Below are 23,837 nucleotides of genomic sequence, written 5' to 3'. Positions count from 1 at the left end.
GGAGAATTATGGAATTGGACCCCAAGATCCCTCTGTACATCAATGCTGTTAAGGCTCTCACCATTATCTGAAAATGTTACCCTTGCATTCAACCTCCCATAGTGCAACACCTCATACTTCCTCAGGTTAAACTCCATCTGCCATTTATCTGCCACTTCTCCATCTGATGGGTGATCCCTGTCTGTGATATCCCTCTTGTGGAGAGGGTTGTAATGTTGATCCTCTTGTGGATGTTTCCCTCCAGTGGAGTCGCATGTTATGGTGACCTGTCTAAGACCCTCCCTCTATCTTTTGACAATGAACCAATGCGCTTTCTGAAATATTGTTCACCGTTTGCCCTTCTAGGATTTTCTTGATATGGTATCTAATAAGACCAAGATGAAGGTGACGATAGAAAATGAATGGAGAGTTTATGACACCCTATTTTGTGAGGTACGTATTGTGTTCATTTATGTGGGACCGACCTCTTGCTGATGTTTGTCTCACCAGCCTGCAAATATATAATATGTTTCCAGTGAGTAAATGAAACCTGTCCCTTTGCAACAGTATCACAGGCACGCTGCTCAGAGCTGTCAGCAGAACTTTGCCCAGTTTTGTTTACCCAAGGACATGCTTTTCTAGATTTTGCTATTGAGCAGCACTAACTAATCTGCACCCTGCTGGTGAGCTGGCCTGACACCACACCTTTGACCTTGAGCAGTATTAGCCAATCTGCATTCAAATGCCCATCTTTTTCAACCTCCCTTTCTTCTCACGATTATTTACTTCCATTTCACCGCTGAATCCATTCGACTGCTCTTTCGTCCTTTTGTTTTGATAGCTTTTGAAATGGTAGGCTGCTGTTAGTTTTCAAATCATTCGCCATCAAAACCTGATCTGCATTGCACTTCATCCAGTAAACTTGTATTTCAATCCTACCTTGGCAGAAAACTCACAATTTAACCTTGCCTTCCTGGGCAACACAAGAAGTGATCGCTCGTCTGGGAGAACTGAATGACTTTGGCGTGGAATTCCTTTTCCGACTCCACAAAACGGCAGATAAATCTCGGCTGCAAGGGGGTGAGTGAGTGCCGGGTGTAGGGTGAAGTGGATGCAGTTACAAGCTGGACCTTATCTACCCTGTTTCTGGAATGACCTGGTATTTCCCCCCTTGCCTCTGCCATCTGTCAAGCCAGCTGAAACAGCATTTGTGTCGGTGAAATCAGCAGCTAGGAAGCACAAAGTGTTCAGAATTGAAACGGCTTCTGACTTCCTTTTGTATAAATCAGGAAGATAAGGGCTTTAGCACCTCGCCCTGTTGCTCTCCCCTGCACAAGTTGCTCTTTACCTTTTCTCAAACCTTGGTGATGCTGTATTGAGTTTGTGAATTTTCAAAATAAAATTGGGACTGAATTAAGTGATAGAGTCATACAGCATGGAAACAATTCTTTCAGCCCACTTATGCCATCCAAGATGATTTATCTCAGCTAGTCTCATTTAGCTGTTTGTTCCCAAGCCCCAGAAACTTTCTTATCCATGTGCTTGTCCAAATGTCTTTTAAATGTAGTTATTGTACCTGCCTCGACTACTTCCTCTGGCAGTTTGTTCAACACACCCACCACCCTCTGTATGGAAAAAGTTGCCCCTCAAATTCCTATTAAATCGTTCTCATCTAGCTCTAAAACGATGCCCTCTAGATTCTAGTTCCTACCCAGGGATATAGACTCTGTTTTAATATTCCCTTCTTGATTTTATACAGCTCTGTAAGATCACCCCTCTGGCTCCTGTACTCTGAGGAATAAGGTTCTAGCCTATCCATCCTCTCCACATAGCTCAAGCCCTCGTCCTGGCAACATTCTCATAAATCATATCTGCACCCTTTCCAGTTAATGGTATCTTTCCTATAGCAGTTAACCAAAAATAAACACAATACTCCAAGTGCGGCCTCATCAATGTCTTGTACAACTGTAGCAGAGCTTCCCGATTTCTATTCTCCGTTCTCTGATTGAAGAACACCAATGTGCCAAAAGCCAACTTCGCACCAGATCTACCTGTGGGGTTACTTTCAGACAGCTATGTACTTGTATTCCTGGATCCCTGTACTCGACAAACTCCCCATAGCCCGGAATAGAGACACATTTCTAACGCGTCAACCTGGATTCCACATGGTCAGTGTGGAATTTGGGCCTCTCTTTGAAATCAGTTCTAAAGGAGAGAATTGAGAAGAAAATAAAACAAACTTAAAACACAGATAAGACAAAACCAAACTGCATCTCTCTGTTGAAACCTTTAAGTAACGAAACGAAAACAAAGAATAAACAGTTAATTTTCACATTGAAAGCTTCCAAAGAATAAATGATGAATGAGTTGGAGCACCCTTACAAAATTTCTTAAAGAGACGCTACCTCTTAAGCCACACGAGATACTCCAAATATATTTAACATAGAGCAGAATCATTCTGTCACATCCTATTCCATCTGGACTGTAGGATTAATTCAACATTCTCCCAGAACCAATCTAACAAAGCAATTTCACGTTCTTTGCACTCACTTACTTCATGCATTTTCACTTTTCATACAAATCAAAATTAATTCGCAGGTTGCCATACCCCATGCAATGTGCTGAATATCAAAGATATCCCCACGTTTAAAGCAATATAATTTTCACTCAAAAAAAGAGTAAAACACACTGATAGGCACTTTGAGGAAATAATTCATATCCTTTAGGTTTTGACTAAGCAGAATGCTGGAAGACATTGTTCAAACTCATACATTTAAACATCCCCATGTCAACTCGGACTCTATCAATTCCCATTAACATTTCAAAATGGCGAGATATCCTGGTTGTTATCAGAGCGACCTACTTAACCTAGCATAGGCACAAAATGCTGGAGTAACTCAGCGGGACAGGCAGCATCTCTGGAGAGAAGGAATGGGTGATGTTTCGGGTCAAGACCCTTCACCACGTTTTCTTTTATCCTCCACTTTGTTCTTTTGGTGCCACAACTTACAGTTATCTACTAACAATATGGAAACTACTCCTCTTACTATGGGTGGTAAAATTAAACGTACATAGAAACATAGAAATTAGGTGCAGGAGTAGGCCATTCGGCCCTTCGAGCCTGCACCGCCATTCAATATGATCATGGCTGATCATCCAACTCAGTTCAAACTCATACATTTCGGTACTCGACCGAATAGGAGCCACATTGTTGATGGCTGTTCTGTGCAGTATGCTGACTACCCCAATTGTAGGAGGATTGTGTTTCACTTGTATCCCAAGTCACAAAGTCTCAAGTCCCACGTCACATCTCGTAGAATAATGTCTCACGAGTTTATTGAGCAAATCGGTTTATTCAAGGGAAACACTCTGAGAGAACCCAAAGTGCCTCAAAGATTCACAGCACCTACAGCATTTTTATATTCTCACCACACAATGCTTACATGTGGATTCTACATTTTGAAATAATTTATCATTGATCAAACCCTGTAACCTTTCATCTTTGTCTTGCTCCAAAGTTATCTTTAACCTTATGTTTCCTGATATTCAGAAAAACACTAACATTTGTCTAACAAATGGGCCCAATAAAAGTCACTCATCATTAATCAATTTTATTACTCCCGGTACAACCCCCAATGTTTATTTTAACTAAAGTAGCTATGCTGTGGTGCCTAACCACCATTATAAATCTATTTATCACTAACATCCTCATTAACATCCTTAAGGTCCCTATGTTGGCCATTTTCCCCATTGTGATTCCCATGTATGTAAGATCTTGGGTTAAACAGATTACAAATTACTCGTATTCCTTCTAATTTTCAAAATTTCCTATGTTGGAAGAATAAGAAAAGGAGATATAGCTAGAACATACAACTCTGAAAAGGTGCTAGACCTCAGATCTGGAAATGCATGTGTGAATTGTTGGTTGAAAGCCGGGAGAAGAATTATGCAAGTGGTTAAAAAAATCATACGGGTTTCTGGGCTCACAAAGTGCAAGAGCAAGGAGTTGTGATGATGATTATTTGTAAAACACCAGTTCAGATATAATAGGAGTACCGAGCCTGGCACAGCTGCAAGAGTATCTGCAAGGTAGTTCAAATCATGTGGAATCTAGACAGAGCTAAACTGTTCCCGTTGGTGGATGGATGAAAAGTTAGTGGACATAAAAGTGATAGGCAGCAAACAACATGTCATGAAGAATTTTAAGTAGTGAATGCTTAAATGCACCACCAGGAGGGAATGGGAGCAGAGCCAGTATTCAATAGACAGCTTGTTAAGTATCAGAAAGGAGATAATTTTCATGGCATGAGAGAGTGGACAGGAGAATTGTAAGAGTTGGGTTGTTATCATGCAGAGCCAGTATGGGCTGAAGGGCCAAATGGTTTGGTTCCGTGTAGTAACCAATCTGCCCCGGTGATTTGACTGAGTTGAGCTGCAAACTACATGGTGTCCCTAGGGCTGCCTATTTCAACCCGAGCACAGCCTGACAGTCGTTGGTTGAGCTCATCGCAGCTCACCCGTGTAGTTGTGTTCAAAAGGGAACTGCAAATGCTGGAATATCGAAGGTACACAAAATTGCTGGAGGAACTCAGCGGGTGCAGCAGCATCTATGGAGCGAAGGAAATAGGCGACGTTTCGGGCCGAAACCCTTCTTCAGACTGATGGGGGGTGGGGAAAGAAAGAAGGAAAAAGGGGAGGAGGAGCCTGAGGGCGGGCGGATGGGAGGGTGGGAGGAGACAGCTAGAGGGTGAAGGAAGGGGAGGGGACAGCACAGGCTAGCCAAATTGGGGAATTCAATGTTGATGCCATAAGGGCGCAAGGACCCCAGACGGAATATGAGGTGCTGTTCCTCCAATTTCCGCTGTTGCTCACTCTGGCAATGGAGGAGACCCAGGACAGAGAGGTCGGATTGGGAATGGGAGGGGGAGTTGAAGTGCTGAGCCACCGGGAGGTCAGGTAGGTTAAGGCGGACTGAGCGGAGGTGTTCGGCGAAACGGTCGCCCAACCTACGCTTGGTCTCACCGATGTAAATTAGCTGACATCTAGAGCAGCGGATGCAGTAGATGAGGTTGGAGGAGATACAGGTGAACCTTTGTCGCACCTGGAACGACTGCTTGGGACCTTGAATGGAGTCGAGGGGGGAGGTGAAGGGACAGGTGTTGCATTTCTTGCGGTTGCAACGGAAAGTGCCCGGGGAGGGGGTGGTGCGGGAGGGAAGGGAAGAATTGACGAGGGAGTTGCGGAGGGAGCGGTCTTTGCGGAAGGCAGACATGGGGGGAGATGGGAAGATGTGGCGAGTGGTGGGGTCACGTTGGAGGTGGCGGAAATGGCGGAGGATTATGTGTTGTATTTGCCGGCTGGTGGGGTGAAAGGTGAGGACCAGAGGGACTCTGCCCTTGTTGCGTGTGCGGGGATGGGGAGAGAGAGCAGTGTTGCGGGGTATGGATGAGACCCTGGTGTGAGCCTCATCTATGGTGGCGGAGGGGAATCCCCGTTCCCTGAAGAACGAGGACATTTCCGATGCCCTGGTATGAAATGTCTCATCCTGGGAACAGATGCGGCGTAGGCGGAGGAATTGGGAGTAGGGGATGGAGTCTTTACAGGGGGCAGGGTGGGAAGACGTGTAGTCCAGATAGCCATGTGAGTCAGTGGGTTTATAATGTATGTCGGTCAGGAGTCTGTCCCCTGCGATGGAGATGGTGAGGTGATGGTGAGGTCAAGGAATGGTAGGGAAGTGTCGGAAATCGTCCAGGTGTATTGGAGTGCCACACACAACTGACTGACTTCATCCACTTCACCACCAACTTCCATCCGGCACTCCAATACACCTGGACGATTTCCGACACTTCCCTACCATTCCTTGACCTCACCATCTCCATCGCAGGGGACAGACTCCTGACCGACATACATTATAAACCCACTGACTCACATGGCTATCTGGACTACACGTCTTCCCACCCTGCCCCCTGTAAAGACTCCATCCCCTACTCCCAATTCCTCCGCCTACGCCGCATCTGTTCCCAGGATGAGACATTTCATACCAGGGCATCGGAAATGTCCTCGTTCTTCAGGGAACGGGGATTCCCCTCCGCCACCATAGATGAGGCTCACACCAGGGTCTCATCCATACCCCGCAACACTGCTCTCTCTCCCCATCCCCGCACACGCAACAAGGGCAGAGTCCCTCTGGTCCTCACCTTTCACCCCACCAGCCGGCAAATACAACACATAATCCTCCGCCATTTCCGCCACCTCCAACGTGACCCCACCACTCGCCACATCTTCCCATCTCCCCCCATGTCTGCCTTCCGCAAAGACCGCTCCCTCCGCAACTCCCTCGTCAATTCTTCCCTTCCCTCCCGCACCACCCCCTCCCCGGGCACTTTCCGTTGCAACCGCAAGAAATGCAACACCTGTCCCTTCACCTCCCCCCTCGACTCCATTCAAGGTCCCAAGCAGTCGTTCCAGGTGCGACAAAGGTTCACCTGTATCTCCTCCAACCTCATCTACTGCATCCGCTGCTCTAGATGTCAGCTAATTTACATCGGTGAGACCAAGCGTAGGTTGGGCGACCGTTTCGCCGAACACCTCCGCTCAGTCCGCCTTAACCTACCTGACCTCCCGGTGGCTCAGCAATTCAACTCCCCCTCCCATTCCCAATCCGACCTCTCTGTCCTGGGTCTCCTCCATTGCCAGAGTGAGCAACAGCGGAAATTGGAGGAACAGCACCTCATATTCCGTCTGGGGTCCTTGCGCCCTTATGGCATCAACATTGAATTCCCCCAATTTGGCTAGCCTGTGCTGTCCCCTCCCCTTCCTTCACCCTCTAGCTGTCTCCTCCCACCCTCCCATCCGCCCGCCCTCGGGCTCCTCCTCCTCCCCTTTTTCCTTCTTTCTTTCCCCACCCCCCATCAGTCTGAAGAAGGGTTTCGGCCCGAAACGTCGCCTATTTCCTTCGCTCCATAGATGCTGCTGCACCCGCTGAGTTCCTCCAGCAATTTTGTGTACCTTCACCCGTATAGTTGCCTAGTCACCTAGTCCGATACTACTGGACAATCACCCATCTTCCACAAACTCCAACTGATCGAGAATCTTAACTTACTAAGAAATGTTAGCCCATTAACCGTGTACATGCTGGCTATTCTGGGACCCAGTGAGTAAACATTTGGATTTAAAATTCTCAAACGTGTACACAGAGTTCTCTATGACCTCTCCCTTCCCCATCTATGCATTCTCCTCCATGACATTTCTGGCCTCTTGCACATAGACACCAGATTTCAACTGGTCCATCACAGGATGTCTAGTCTTCAACTTTTAAATCCCAGCTCTGAAATTCTGTTCCAGGACCTGTCACCTTTTGTGAACGAAGGAACTGCAGATGCTGGTTTATATGTAAAATAGACACAAAATGCTGGACTAACTCAGCGGGATAGGCAGCATCTCTGGAGAAAAGGGATAGGTGATGTTACGAGTTGGAACCCTTCTTCAGACTGAAGAAAGGTTTGGACCTGAAACGTCAACCATTCCTTTTCTCCAGAGATGCTGCCCGACCCGCTGAGTTAATCCAGCATTTTGTAGCTGGCCCCTTTTAATCCTCCCACTCAAAAAAAGAACACTGCCACGGGAAAATCTGCCAGGAAAAGGGGATATTTAATCACGGATACCTCTGCCATCATGATTCTGTCAGTTGATTTTTAAAGCTACAGTGGACTCCTGTATTATGGATGTTTAGGTAACAGAAATTCACTCTTATGGAATTCACAAATCACTACAAAAAAAATTGAGATAAAGTCCAAATTTCACTTTTACAGAATTTGTGAGGGAACAAAAACTAAATCCAATGTGAATGAAACAACAAATTTGTTGCCAATGGAAAAATAAAAACGGAGCCAAAATGATGATGTCAATGACGATGGCCAGTTCTGAGGCGTGCAGATTGGAAAAACTCAGCTACTTAAAGTTGGAGGATTTGATATCGAATCCAGATGAAAGATGAGGTCTTCCTGGATGTGTGTTGGGTCTGATGGTAATAGTGCAATGACCAGAGATATGACATGTCAGATGGGAATTAAAGTGACCTGTAACCCGAAGTTCGGGTAACTCCTACAGACTGAAATGCTTGTTCACTTTTTTTCATTCAAGTGAGATTCAGTGCTGCGTTTCATCTGCCTGTTCCTGGGTTGTCTGCTTGTTCTTTAACCACTCCTACACAGAGCTGCCTGCGGTGTGATGTGTCATTGTACAATGATTATATGTCCCATAGCCTTAAAGTTACTGTAGAGCTCTAAGTTGACTCCAGTTGCTTTTGCCCTCCATCTGATGTTTTATTCTTGTTCCAGGTTTGCTCCTCAAACAAATCCTGCAAAATATTAATCAAGCAATAAACGAGTCTGCTCCAGCGCCACGTCGTAAATTAATCATGTACTCATCGGTGAGTCATTCTAGATTGTTCTGTTAACTGGATGTAGGGCAGAATTCTGCCATTTGTGTGGTATTTCCATTTGATACTGATGATTTATTGAAGGCTGTGTTGAGACTACTTTCAAAGGTCTAATGATGTTTGAAGAAGGGTCTTGACCCGAAACGTCACCCATTCCTTCTCTCCAGAGATGTTGCCCGTTCCGCTGAGTTACTCCAGAATTTTGTGTCGACCTTTGATTTAAACCAGCATCTGCAGTTCTTTCCTACACATGATGTTTTGGATATCAATCCATATTTGATTCCTGGCAAAGAAAACTATCTTCATAAGCACATTTTCTAGTAATAATGGATCAATTCATGATACGTGGTGGGGATGTGGGCTGTCAAGGGGCTGGGTGATAATGCTGGGAAGAGTGGATTGTTCAGGAACTGTTTTTTCCTCAATATTGATGGCAAGTTCCTGGTGCTTCCATGCATCCAGGAACCGCCAACTTCCAGCACTGTTGGAGTTGGCGGTTGCGCTGGTTCAAGATGTTGAAGGACTATTCTGGATGGGCAATAGATGCAGACCTCGCCAGCAAATCCTTCGTCACAGAACGTCTAGGAGGTGCCAGTGATCTGAACCTGGGTGTTTCCACTTGGTCTTCTATTGTCAAATAGAAGAATGTAAAGGACAGAACCAGTACTTTTATGTGTAAGAAGAAACTGCAGATGCTGGTTTAAACCGAAGATAGACACAAATAGCTGGAGTAGCTCAGCGGGACAGGCAGCAAATCTGGAGGATAGGAATGGGTCATATTTTGGGTCGAGACCCTTCTTCAGACTGGTTAGGGATAAGGGAAACGAGATATAGATGGTGATGTGGAGAGATAAAGAACAATGAATGAAAGATATGCAAAAAAGTAACGATGATAAAGGAAACAGGCCATTGTTAGCTGTTTGTTGGGTGAAAATGAGAAGCTAGTGCGACTTGGGTGGGGAGGGATAGAGAGAGAGGGAATGCCGGGGCTACCTGAAGTGAGAGAAATCAATATTCATACCACTGGGCTGTAAACTGCCCAAGCGAAATATGAGATGCTGTTCCTCCAATTTGTGTTTAGCCTCACTCTGACAATGGAGGAGGCTGAGGACAGAAAGGTTTGTGCAGGAGTGGGAAGGAGAACTAAAGAGTCCAGCAACCGGGAGATCAGGTTGGTTCAGGTGGGCTGAGCGAAGGCGTTCCTGAAACGATCGCCCAGTCTGCATTTGGTCTCACCGATGTATAAGAGTCCACATCTTGAACAATACGGATAGAGTAAATGAGGTTGGAGGAGATGCAAGTGAACCTCTGCCTAACCTAAAAGGACTGTCGGGGTCCCTGGACAGTCAAGTGAGGAGGTATAGCGACAGGTGTTGCATCTTCTGTGGTTGCAGGGGAAGGTACCTGGGGAGGGGGTGGTGTGGGTGGGAAGGGATGACTAATCAGGGAGTAGCGGAGGGAGGCGGAAAGGGGAAAATGTGGTTGGAGTTGGCGGAAATTTAGATCCTGTTGGAGGTGGCGGAAATTTAGGAGGATTCTGTGTTGTATGCGACGGCTGATGGGGGGAAGGTAAGAACTAGGGGGACTCTGTCTCTGTTGCGACTAGGGGGAGTGGGAGCAAGGGCGGAGCTGCAGGGTACCGAGGAGACACAAGTGAGGGCCTGATCTATGATGGGAGAGGGGAACCCCCGTTCCCTAAAGAATGAGGACATCTCGGATGTTCTAGTATGGAACACCTCATCTTGGGCGCAGGTGCGGCGTAGACGGAGGAAATGGGAGTAGGGGATAGAGTCTTTGCAGGAGGCAGGGTGGGAAGAAGTGGAGATAGTTGTGGGAGTCAGTGGGTTTATAATAGACGTCAGCCAATAGTCTATTTTCTGTGATGGAGACTGTGAGATCAAGAAAGGGGAGGGAGGTGTCGGAGTTGGTCCAAGTAAATTTAAGTGCAGGATGAAAATTGGTGGTGAAGTTCATGACTTCTGCACAGGTGCAGGAGGTAGCATCGATGTAGTTATCAATGTAACGAAGATAGAGTCTGGGGATAGGGCCAGTATAGGCCTGGAACAGGAATTGTTCAACGTACCCTACAAAGAGGCAAACATAGCTGGGGCCCATGCGCGTGCCCATAGCTACACCTTGGACTTGGAGGAAGTGAGAGAAGTAAAATGAGAAGTTGTTGAAGGTGAGGACCAGCTCCGCTTGGCGGAGTAGAGTGTTAGTAGAGGGATATTGGATGGTTCTGTGGTCGAGGAAGAAACTGAGGGCTTTTAAGGCCTTCCTGGTGGGGGATGGAGGTGTAAAGTGACTGAATGTCCATAGTAAAGATGAGGGAGTGGGGGTTTGGAAAGCGGAAGTCATTAAAGAGACGAAGGGCATGTGAGGTATCTTGGACATAGGTCGGAAAAGATTGGATTGGGGGGGATAGGATGGAGTCGAGGTACATGGAAATCATTTCCGTGGGACAGGAGCAGGCAGAAACAATGGGTCTGCCAGGATATTGTGTTTGTGGATTTTGGGGAGAAGGTAAAACCGGGATGTGCGGGGCTGGGAAACAATAAGGTTGGAGGCTGTGGAAGGCAGACAGCCAGAAGTGATGAAATCAGTAATGGTGTTTGAGATGAAGGCCTGGTGCTCATCTGTGGGATCATGGTCCAAGGATAAGTAAGAGGACGTGTCTGAGAGTTGTCGCCTGGCCTCAGCTTGGTAGAGGTCAGCGCACCAGAGCTCTCTTGTCAGCGGGTTTGATTATAATGTTGGGGTTGCTGCAGAGTGAGCGGAGGGCTGTACATTCAGAGGGGGTGAGGTTGGAGTAGGTAAGGGGAGTGAAAAAGTTCCCCTCCCCCACCCAAGTCGCATTAGCTTCTCATTTTCGCCCAACAAACAGCTAACAATGGCCTGTTTCCTTTATCATCGTTACTTTTTTGCATATATTTCATTCATTGTTCTTTATCTCTCCACATCACCGTCTATATCTTTAGTTTCCCTTATCCCTAAACAGACTGAAGAAGGGTCTTGAACTGAAACGTCACCCATCATGCTGAGTTACTCCAGCTTGTCTATCATCAGTACTTTGATGGCAGTTTTCATTGTCCTTTTTCCCCATACCTAAGGAAAATGGAAGTATCTTTCTTGTAAACTTTAGCATAAGAGATGTAAGGATATGGATTTCTGGACCAATTGGCAGAGAGTGTAGCAATGTCACACGTCAACTGCCATGTCCCCAGCCAATGTGCCAAGGGAGTGCTGTAGGGCATGGGTGGTACTGAAGGGGGTTGAGGTGGGGCAGAGGGAGCACCAGGGGTTATGGTGCCAACCACGGATTATGTGGAAATGCTCACAGTCCGGCATTCAACTTGCATGATAGTTGGCAATGTGAGCTGGAATAGAGTTGCAAGCAGTGTGTGTGTGGCCGGTGCTGCGATTGGGATCAGAAACACTGGAGATTAGGAACGTGACTGGGTTGTGGCCGGAGTCAATGCTCGAGCGGTGGCCTTTCCTCTCCATCTAAACTCACTAGGTTCATTGGAAAATTTATTACCCCATTGTATGGTAAATAAGGGAAATAAAGTGAAATAAAAGTTTATTTTGGGTATTAATAGGAACAACATTCAGTAGTCTGGAAAATGTGATTGTGTGGCAGCACCCCACTACGAGGATACCAATATTGTCTTGTCACAAGTGATGGACGAGCTCTCTGGTAGCCAGGCTAATGATTATTCTTTAGCCAACCCTCCCAAACTATAATTTCCTCACTGTTATGTGTACATTGCACTGTGTTCCCCTGCAGCATAATGGCACCGGAGTACAATGTCACCTACAATGAGAATGTTTTATTTTCCTTTGAAACATTGGGATAACCTGGGTAGGGTGGGCTTGTTTACTTGGATTGCACATAGCATTTCTTTTAGGGGGTCACACCCCTGTATTAGGGGCTTGGAATCCATCAATTGTTCCGACTGACGTCTGGCTTCAGATACCCTGGCAGATTTCCCTGGAGAAAGGGCACAGGTGGAGGCAGGGTTGCATCATGTCAGGGTTGATCTTGTTGCACCCACCCCCTTGAGTGGCAAAATGGTGCAGCTAGTAGAAAGGCCGCCTCCGTTCCACTGACCCAGGTTCAACCCTGACCTCCAGTGCTGTCAATGTGACCCACCTGGGTTACCCCAGCTCCTCGATGTCCCCCCACATCACACAGGTACATACTGGTAGGTTAATTGGTCATTGTCAATTGCACCTTGTGTATGTGGGTGGCAGGAGAATTGATTGTGAGGGGGATGAATGGGGTGGGCGAGGAGGAGGAGGAGGAGGAGGAGGGAGTTCCCAACGTTGATAAATATGTGAGGGACAATAGGTTACTGGAAAGTGGGTAATGGGGGAATGGATCTGTTGGGAAGGGGGCAAGAAAGTAATTGGGGGAATGTGGCTGGTGGCAATGCACTGAGTATTGGGATAGACTCAGTGGGCCAAATGTCCGAACAATGTAATGAGGACAATATGGGAATAAGTTGCACCAACTTACTGTCTAGCTTCACATTCCCCGGCTGATGGAAAGTGACCTTGTGAGGCATTGGGCACATTGGAACAGAGGCTTTGGAGTACAGTTTCTAACTGTGTCAATTAACTTTTCCACAGCATGATGTGACGCTCATCGCTTTGCAGATGGCACTGAATGTGTACAACAGTATCATTCCCCCGTACGCTACCTGTTATATGTTGGAGCTGTTTCAAGAAGATGACAGGTAGGTAGGTGCTGGTGCGCGCTCTGTGGCACACGACCTGCTGCCCTCTCTTCACACAAGCATATCTTCCATCCAGGGCCTCTTACTGGTGAAAGACCACACACATTGATGGGGAACCATTTGATGCTGCCGCCAGACTTCAAGGCCGTTTATCCATCTGTGATGCCTGCCTGATCCATCCTTGACTTCTCTATTCTAGGTGACAGTTTCTCTGTCCTGTGATTGTTCGTAGTCTATCTCTCTCTATCTCTCCTCCTCCCCCCCTCTCCTCCTCTCCTCATCTTCCTCTCTCTCCTCACCTCCCTCTCTCTCTCTCTCTCCTCATCTCTCTCTCTCTCTCCTCTCCTCATCTCCCTCTCTCTTCTCTCTCTCTCTCTCTCTCTCTCTCTCTCTCTCTCTCTCTCCCTCTCTCCCTCTCTCCCTCTCTCCCTCTCTCCCTCTCTCCCTCTCCCCCTCTCCCCCTCTCCCCCTCTCTCCCTCTCCCCCTCTCCCCCTCTCTCTCCCCCTCTCTCTCCCCCTCTCTCTTCCCCTCTCTCTCCCCCTCTCTCTCCCCTCTCTCTCTCTCCCCCTTCCTCTACCTCTCTCTCTCTCTATCTCTCTCTCTCTTCCCCCTCTCTCTCTCTTCCCCTCTCTCTCTCTCTTCCCCTCTCTCTCTCTTCCCCCCTCATCTCTTCTGTAACCATTTGGATATGGCATTGATCAGGAGAAAGCTGAGTTTCATTGAGTTGCTTACAGCTTCAAGGCTGGGATGAAGTTGGCAGATGACCAGTGACATGGACCTATAACGCAAAGCACGAGTTGTATTGTAGATGCAGTTTGAGGGTGCACGCCACAGGACCAAACCACGGTCTTCAACTGAAGGTGGAGTGGAAAATTAAGCGAAGAGACAGACAGGGTTAGAACCAAGGCAGATAAATCCAATATATTCAGCAGGAATTTGTTCCAGTTAGAAAGAGGGATTCCATGAGAAAGGGGCACAATCAGTGGTTAACAAAGGAAGTCAAGGATAATGTTGAATTGCAAAGTCAGGCATGCGATGTGTCAAGGGCTTGTGGTAGGCCAGAGGACTGGGAAGTTATAAATTAATTCAGCAATTAAAGAATAAAAAGCATCTGGAGAAAACTGACATAAATTCATGTGTACAGGGCCAGGCCACACCTGGAGTATTGTGTGCAGGTTTGTCTCCAAATTTGAGGAAGGACATTCTTGCTATTGAGGGAGTGCAGCGTAGGCTCACAAGGTTAATTCCCAGGATAGCGGGACTGTCATATGTTGAAAGAATGGAGCGACTGGGCTTGTATACACTGGAATTTAGAAGGATGAGAAGGGATATTATTGAAACATATAAGATTATTAAGGCATTGGACACGCTCGCAGCAGGAAACATGTTCCCATTGTTGGGGGAGTCCAGAACCAGGGCCATAGTTTAAGAATAAGGGGTAGGCCATTTAGAACGGAGATGAGGAAAAACCTTTTCACACAGAGTTGTGAATCTGTGGAATTCTCTGCCTCAAAAGGCAGTGGAGGCCAAATCTCTGGATGCTTTCAAGAGAGAGTTAGATAGAGCTCTTAAAGATAGCGGAGTCAAAGGATATGGGGAGAAGGCAGGAACACGGTACTGATTGTGGATGATCAGCCATGATCAAAGTGAATGACGGTGCTGGCACGAAGGGCCGATCGGCCTACTCCTACACCTATTGTCTGTTGTCTATATCAAAGCAAACTTAAGAGTCTATCTGGATAGAAAAATAGCTGACAACCTGCGAAACTCACCTCTGATTCCCACTATCAGTTCCCTCCAAGACACACACCATTGTGAGTCGGAATGTATCATGTATCCAAATCCAAGGTGTAGCTATGGGCACCCGCATGGGTCCCAGCTATGCCTGCCTCTTTGTGGGGTGCGTCGAACAATCCTTGTTTGAGGCGTACCGTGGCCCTATGCCCGAACTCTACCTCCGCTACATTGACGACTGCATTGGTGCCACCTCCTGCACCCATGTAGAACTCACTGACTTCATCCATTTCACCACTAACTCATCCGGCCCTTAAATTCACCTGGACCATTAATGGAGAGAAGGAATGGGAGAGACCCTTCTTCAGACTGACATACTCTACTATCCTCTGTATAACGTTGATCAGTCTGAAGAAGGGTCCCGACCTGAAACATCACCCATTCCTTCTCTCCAGAGATGCTGCCTGTCCTGCTGAGTTAAGGGCCTGTCCCACTTTCCCGAGTTATTCACGAATTCTCCCGAGTTTTCCCCTTGATTCAAACTCGCAGAATGTTCGTAACGAGTCCGTAGGAGTTCGTAGATATATTGTAGCGGCTCGTTATGCCAGCCGTAGGTACTCGGGGCATCAGGTAAGTCGGGACGTTTTATCCAGCCTGATGAATAATGTCCACGAGTAAAAAACATAGCCCCGAGTACCTACGGCCGGCATAACGAGCCGCTACGATATAGCCACAGACTCCTACGGACTCGTTTTCGAACATTCTGCGAGTTTGAATCGAGGGGAAAACTCAGGGGAATTTGTGAATAGCTTAAAGGGCCAGTCCCACTATACGAGTTTACCTAAGAGCTCTCCCGAGTTTTAAAAAAACACAAACTCGTGGTAAATACATAGAATGTACGTAGCGGGTACGTCGAAGCTCGGGACGTCTCTTAGCGGCTCGTAACACTAACGGCAGGTACTCGGGAAACGCGGTAAGCTCGTGAAGTTTTTTCAACATGTTGAAAAATGTCCGTGAGAGCCCCGAGTACCTACGAGCGGCTGTTACCATAAATCTCCGAGTTCGAATCAGGGGAAACTCGGGAGAACTCTTGAATTACCTCGTACAGTGGGACAGGTCTTTAACTCCAGCATTTTGTGTCTATCTTGATAAAAGCATATAAATTAAGAAAAGCATAGATAGGGTGGACGTCAGAACGTTTTTTCCCAGGATGGAAATGTCAATGACTAGAGGGCTTAGCATTAAGGTGAAATGGGCAAAGTATAAAGAAGGTGATGGGGAATAGGATCCTGAGTTGCAACAATGTTTATACAGAGGATAGTAGTAATTAATGATTTGGACGAGGGAATTGAATGCAACATCTCCAAGTTTGCGGATGACACGAAGCTAGGGGGCAGTGTTAGCTGTGAGGAGGATGCTAGGAGGCTGCAAGGTGGATAGGCTGTGTGAGTGGGCAAATGCATGGCAGATGCAGTATAATGTGGATAAATGTGAGGTTATCCACTTTGGTGGCAAAAACAGGAAAGTAGACTATTATCTGAATGGTGGCCGATTAGGAAAAGGGGAGATGCAACGAGACCTGGGTGTCATGGTACACCAGTCATTAAAAGTAGGCATGCAGGTGCAGCAGGCAGTGAAGAAAGCGAATGGTATGTTAGCATTCATAGCAAAAGGATTTGAGTATAGGAGCGGGGAGGTTCTACTGCAGTTGTACAGGGTCTTGGTGAGACCACACCTGGAGTATTGCGTACAGTTTTGGTCTCCTAATCTGAGGAAAGACATTCTTGCCATAGAGGGAATACAGAGAAGGTTTGGACAGACAAGATGCAGGAAGATTGTTCCCGATGTTGGGGAAGTCCAGAACAAGGGGGTCACAGTTTAAGGATAAGGGGGAAATCTTTTAGGACCGAGATGAGGAAAACATTTTTCACACAGAGAGTGGTGAATCTCTGGAATTCTCTGCCACAGAAGGTAGTTGAGGCCAGTTCATTGGCTATATTTAAGAGGGAGTTAGATGTGGCCCTTGTGGCTAAAGGGATCAGGGGGTATGGAGAGAAGGCAGGTACAGGATACTGAGTTGGATGATCAGCCATGATCATATTGAATGGTGGTGCATGCTCGAAGGGCCGAATGACCTACTCCTGCACCTAATTTCTATGTTTCTATGTGGAACGAGCTGCCAAAGGAGGTAGCTGGAGCAGCTGTTATCACAATGTTCAAGGCACATTTGGACAGGTACATAGATAGGATGGGTTTCGAGGGATATTGACCAAACATAGGCAGGTGGGATTAGTGTAGATGGGGCATGTTGGTCGACGTGAGTAAGTTGAGCTAAAGGGCCTGTTTAAATGCTCTTTGACTGTATGCAAGAAATGTGCAGACAGATGAGATTAGTTTTGTTTGGCATCATGCTCGTACAGACATTGTGGGCCCAAGGGCCTGTTCCTGTGCTGCACTTTTCAATGTTTTACCTCCATGTGGTTTCTCTAGGTCCTTCACTATAGATATGTACCTCAAGAACCAGTCTGATTCACAGTCCGAGCCACATCTTCTGATTCTTCCAAACTGTACCAGGCATTGTCCCTTGCAAGACTTCATTCGACTAACCAAACATCTGATCACTGACAACTGGGAGATGGAATGCAAGATCGTTGACGAGTCCGTGCATGCAGGTAACATAATGGAGCAGGTCGAGGGTTCGTTGCTGACCCATGTCCGCCCGGGAAACTCCCCTCCGATTCCCTCTATTATTTTCCCTACCTCAAGTAACAGGGTGACTTCAGTACCACAGAAAGTGATCTTGAGAATAATGAGCAGAGTTCAAGTGGTTGTGCACTGGAGACAGGATGCTGGGGTCGCACAATTCAAGTCAGCTGCCCATGGACATGATGCCAGACATCCCGTTACCCTGGCTCTGCAGCATCAAGAGGTTTTAATGTGGCTCAAGCCGAGCATTGTGTTAGTTATGTATTGTTGGGTCATGTAGTTCACAATTTGAGTGCAGAAATGGTGGAACAATGTAAAACTCTTCATTTGTTTTGGAACCAACTCCGAAGCAGGCATCTTAAGCTTTCCAATATGAAGATGATATTGGTAAGATCTTGAGCAAAGACCAGGTTAGCATGAGAACCCTGGGTTCCATTTCCTTTCAAAGACTAGTTTTAGGTTTTAAATGATGACATGGGCACCTTGGGTGAGATATAGTCCCTTCAGCCATAGAATGCTATTTATCTCGCCCAAAGCAAACATAACGAGTCTCCAGGCATGTGACAGAGGTTGTGCATGTTGTGAAGCTGCCTGGACTGATGAAGCGGCTGAATGTTGTGTCTTGCAGGGATGATTCTGGGTGTTATGCTGGGCGTGTGCTTTGCCATGTTGATCTTGTTTGGGATTATCCTGTACTGGTGCTGGAACTACAAGTCGCAACGGCATCGAGTGCCGACTAGCAGCGATGAACTGGCCTGACTGTCATTGGCCTTACTCGAACCAGCCGACCAGGAAGAGGATTGACTGGATTGCTATTTGAGCCATCCTATGCTGAGGGATGCTGGAGGAACCTGGAGATGTGAGATGGCAGACTAATTGCTGCAGGATTTGCTTATTCACTGCTGTGTGAGGAAGGTCTTTTGAATCAGCCAGCCCACCACATTTATAATCCAGATGCCTTGCAAATGCACCATCCTCCTCCTCCCCGCAGCCCTCGATTCCACTGTCTATTCCATCAGAGTCTTGCTATTAAATTGCTCATCCAATTCACTGCCTGCAGCCCCACCACTCATCTTTGTCTCGACTTGCAGTCCACAGCATGGAACCCCACGCTCCCATTTCTCCTGACTCAAATCTCTTGCACATTCCATCCTCAACTTCTCTGGAGTAACTTTTTGGGCGCCCCCTTTCAGAGGGTTCTTCTATGTTCTGCTCCCACCTTGCTTAAGTCTCATTGCAGTGTCTGGGCATGTTTTAAATGTGAACAGTGTGATCTAATTGCAGCATCAACCAGAGGGACTGCCCCTTCCAGCCTCTTGTACACAACTAGACATGACTCTTCCATTGTGAATCAGCTAAATGGGACCAAATGCTTCTCGCTGTTTTTTTACAAAGTAAGTTTTATAAAAATGGTGATTTCGGTTTGAGTTAAGGATGAAGAAGATACTGTGATGAAGAAGATAAAGCAGATGGCTCCAATTAAACAACTAACACTTCAACAGCAAAACCTTGTGCTTTGCTGCTTTACCTGTGGTTTATTTTCTACAATTAGTTTTGCTCAACTTTGAGAACCTGACTGCTGACCAGTGAACAATTACTAACTCGGCCCAACGTTCATTCACCTTTTCCATGACTGACTGCAAGAAAAAGCCTGGTCTGTTCGCCCATCAGTCTGGCCGTGCCCAATCTAACATCACTCACTCATGGTTCAATATTGTGGACTGCGTGATTTTAAACACAATATTGCTACAGATATACAGACCTAGAAATCGTTTGGTTTGTAACCACTTCTTCAAATGTTTATGTGCCAGTTTTGATCGAGGCTGCAGGAATGCAACACTAATGTGCAGATCAAAATGCAGAATCTTGGTTCCTGTTCGTGCCATCGCAGCTAATGTTGGACCAAACTAATGCAACCTCCACCACCTCTCACCATGGCAGAAGCTTTAAAGGGAAAACAGAGATGTACTATTGAACCAGTGGAATTGATCTACCCTCGAGCATGGCGTGTCTTGATGGCACAGCGTGCTGTCTGGTTGACACCTGAAAATGAATGATCAAGAGGGGTGTAGTGTGTATGTCGAGTGAACCGTCCACATGTAAAGTGTTTGTGCTGTACAACACAATGTCTGAACTGATATATTCAAGGGACAGGAATCTTTTGATGTTCTGGGTTCCACTGTTTCCTTGTGTGTTGTAAAATGTAATCTTTACTAGAATGTGTCTGTGCCAAACAGATCTTTTAACTATTTCAAATCCAAAGAAAGCTTATGGTAGACGCAAGATGCTGGAGTAACTCATCTCTGGAGAGAAGGAATGGGTGATTTTTTTTTGGGTCGAGGCCCTTCTTCAGAAAGCTTAAGCATTATGTACAGACCACCATTTGTGTCGTTGAGTTGATGCAGAATGTAGATTATAGGTTGAAATTGCATTGTAGTTTGAAGCCAAGCTCATGGCTGTGTTACACATGGTGTTACACTCGGCTTATCCAGGGATTATAACGATTAATCTGATAACATAACACTTAAGGGCCTGTCCCATTTTCACAACCTAATTCACGACCTCTGCCGAGTTTGCCCTTGACGCATGGTCGTCACGAGGTCGTAGGAGGTCGTAGGTAGGTCGTGATGCTAGTTGTAGGTGCTCGTAGGCATCAAGTAGGTCGGGGTGTTTTTTCAACATGATGAAAAATGTCCATGAGTAAAAAAGGTTGTGAATTAGGTCGTGAAAGTGGGACTGGCCCTTAAAGGGATTGTCAGAGGATCGCTGGAGTGAAATGACCTCCTCTGCTGGGGAATGCAGAACAAGCAGCACAATCTTCAAATTTGGCCAAACCAAAATGCTACTGACCTTGGAAGTCTGAAGTATAAAGTGCAAATAACCCCATAGATCGGGCAGTATCTTTTGAGTGTTAACTCTTGTTTCTTCCCCACAGACTATTTCTAATATTGACTGATGTTCTTAAAAATTAAAGGAGTAAAATCAGGAAGTGTTTTTTCTCATGGATGACTAGAAATCCATAACTGATGAAATTGTGACTAAGGTTTATACATTTTTGTTGGATGATGGTGTTGACAGATGTGAAGAGGGCAAAATGTCAAGACACATGTTAGCCTAGAGTGCCTCTAATACAAGTTTTAACATATCAATCATTGCTCTAATTATATTTTTATCCTAATCTCCAACTTGTTTTAACTGATCACATTTTATGAATTTAGTGACCTCGCAATCAGTGCCCAAGTTTTCTGTCAACTACGTGACTTAGCCTCTCGAATAAAGCATCTTGAACAGCCCTCAGCCAGGCCTTCACGCACCCCAGCCCCACTCCCCATTCTCCTGACAACTGATCATGACATCCTTCATTGCTGAGCTTCAAACCAATCGGCTGTCATGGTCACTCTTCCCAGCCCTGCACCACTTTATCTGGTTCGTATGATGAGGAGGAAACCCCTCAACACCACTCCACTGTTCTTTAAGATGCTGGCAGGTCTAATTGTAATGTCAACGCATCTCTCCCTGCCTGGCAATCTTCTACCTCCCCCGGGTTATCAGAATACTTTACCTGCCTTGTGTGGGTGATCACTTATTTTAATCGGTCACTACCTCATCCTAGTTTCTCCCACATGACTCTTCATGCCCATCAAGTGAAGGATTTTGTAATCCTTCCCCTTCTGGGGATACAAACCTAGACTCTCCAACCTTTCCTCGAGACAGCCCAGCCATTCCAGGTATCAGTCTGTGAATCCTCCTGTCTAAGGAGACCGAGACAGTTCTCCAGATGTAGTCTCGCCAATGCTCAATATAACTGAAGCATATCCTCCCAAGTCTTGCATTAAGTTCCACTGGCAATGAACGATACCATTCAGTTACCAAGCCAGTATCCTGGCTTCTGCAAATCACACATCAGGATATCCAGAAACCTCTGCAATCTCTTGCCATTTAGATTTTCTTTATTTTTCCCAAAGTGGTCATTTTAGCAGCATTTTCCACATACTATACCATTGATTTAACGTCATGGCAGGATGTAGTTGATAATAAAATGGACCATGAAATAAAAAGGGACCATGAAGAGCATTCATAGGCTGGCACACCACTCGTCTACTAGTGATCCATTTGCTCTATTCCTCGTCTCTGCAGACTTTCACATTTAGAATGACATTGTATTTAAGGCATAGTTTCAGATTTCCAATGAATCAATTGACTTTGCATTGGTCAGACTTGAAAGAGCTCCTAATAGTCATTTGCCGAGATTTGGTACTTGCTGATGGTTAGTTTTGGATAATAGAATAGAGGCCATTCAGCCCGTTTGTGTCTGTAACCTCAGAAGAAAACCGACCCAGTCTAACCCACCTCTGGCACTTGGTCTGTAACCCTGAGGTCACAGCTCTTCAAGTCATGTCTGTGTATGTCAAATGTTTCAGACAATCAGTTACGATTCCTACAACCCTCTGGGTGAGAACATTTTTCCTCGTCTCCTCTCTAATCCTTTTACCACTTTAGATATCTGTCGCTTGGTTTTTGAGCCCGGCACTGAGCCTTGAGGAAGAGCCAGATATTGTGTAGACAATGATGGATAGCTTTGATGGTTCACGACGCCTTTACTTAAACTGATGCTAGTCACCAATGTCCTATTGAATGTATTACCAATATCTCTTACTTGTTACTTTTGTATTAAGTGCACTCTGAGAAATAAATTTTGTAATCCAACAAAGTCTGAACTGCTAATTCTGTTAATTTGTGCTTTAAAACCTGATTTATATGCCACATAAATACACTTACCTTTTACTTTCTGAAGAGCTAGGATGGAACAATTCCGCAGAGTTACTGTAGTAACTAGAGACTCTTTTTACACCTGAGCAATACTGAGGTTCCAGCAAAATAAAAAAGCATGCTGCAAGTACTCGGCAGGTCAGGCAGCAACAATGGAGGACAGAACAATTAACGCTTTAGGTCATTGAAGGAAGAGAGAAGCAAATTAAATTAGCAGAAAAAGAGGGTGGGTCAGAGACAACAAGGAGGATCTGATAAGGCTGAGACCAGGAGAGAATGATTCACAAACAGTGGTAGTGCTGGCTGAGGGAGAGGTGAAGGGCAAGATATATGAGGAACGACCCATGTCGGTGCCCTTTATGTGGCAACTCTACATACCTTTGATATGCAATGCAAAGAATATCACTGACTTGTCTCGTGTGATAATAAAGTTTTTCATTCATTCAGTGGAATCTTTAATATCTCAGAGAAGGAGCAAAAAATAGAATTAAAGTACAAGAATTATTTTTTAATTAGTTTTACAGATCTGGCTGTCATTGACAGAGCCAGTATCTGCATTTTCTGTAGAGAAGATTTGAGGGGGAGCTTTCCTTTAACTGCTGTAGTCCTTTTGGTGAAAGTGCTCCCACAGTGCTATTGGGGAGGGAGTTCCAGAGTTTCGACCGAAGAAAGATGGAGAACCAGTGACACATTACCAAGTCAGGACAGGCTGCATGCTGCAGGAGGAGGTGGTGTTCCATGTACCCACAGACCTTGTCCGCCACAGCTGCAGGTTTGAAGGCTGCTGTCCAATGTAGATGGTACGCACTTTAACCACTTTGTGCCAGTGGGTCGAGGGAATGAATGTTTAAGGTGGTGGATGGGGTGTCCATGATGCCAAGTTATTGGGGTCAGGTGGCAGGTCCTTCGCGGTCTGGTTCCAGACCATTTTTTTTTAATGTTTATTTTATTAGAAGCAATTGTACAAGAATAAAGCGATCGACATAACAATTATACAATTTTCGTACAGCTTAAATTTTAACATTTTATAAACTGATAAATGAATCGGGGGGGGGAGGAAAGTAAAAAGGAAAGAATGAAGAAAAGAAGAAAGATACTGACTAAAGTGAGAGAAAAAAAGAGAAAAGAAAAACGGAGATATGTCCCACTATCCTACCCTACCCCCGCTCACCCAACCCAAGCATCGGTTTTAAATTTGTGTTCAACCATTCTATTGTTGAAGAAATTCAATGAAAGGAGACCATGGTTTGGAAAATTGATCTGATTTATCAGCCAAAACAAGCCTTATGTTTTCTAAATGTAGTGTCTCGGTCATTTCTGTGATCCACATCTTCACTGTGGGAACTGTTATCTTTTTCCAGAATTTAAGTATAAGTTTTTTCGTAGTTATTAAGCCGTAGTCAAGGAAACGTCTTTGGAATGTCGTTAATTTAGAGCAGCCCTCTGACATTCCTAATATTATTAGTTT

At 45.8% G+C, this 23,837-nt stretch overlaps 1 protein-coding gene across 1 annotated transcript in view; it reads left to right on the top strand.

Moving 5' to 3' along the window:
• Window positions 1–19,765, top strand: part of LOC116984308 (lysosomal acid phosphatase-like) — a 44,636-nt gene extending 24,871 nt beyond the window's left edge. Inside the window, exons 6-11 of the mRNA XM_033038421.1 lie at window positions 346–432; window positions 927–1,059; window positions 8,319–8,410; window positions 13,052–13,158; window positions 17,384–17,565; window positions 18,228–19,765. Coding sequence (XP_032894312.1) covers window positions 346–432; window positions 927–1,059; window positions 8,319–8,410; window positions 13,052–13,158; window positions 17,384–17,565; window positions 18,228–18,358 — 732 coding nt within the window. The 3' untranslated portion in view covers window positions 18,359–19,765. The remainder of the gene's footprint in view (window positions 1–345; window positions 433–926; window positions 1,060–8,318; window positions 8,411–13,051; window positions 13,159–17,383; window positions 17,566–18,227) is intronic.
• Window positions 19,766–23,837: the final 4,072 nt, after the last annotated feature.

The sequence above is a fragment of the Amblyraja radiata genome, chromosome 20, assembly GCF_010909765.2.
Source record: "Amblyraja radiata isolate CabotCenter1 chromosome 20, sAmbRad1.1.pri, whole genome shotgun sequence".
NCBI lineage: Eukaryota > Metazoa > Chordata > Chondrichthyes > Rajiformes > Rajidae > Amblyraja > Amblyraja radiata.
Note: the sequence above shows the minus strand (reverse complement) of the source record. Positions and strands in the feature narration are given on the sequence as shown.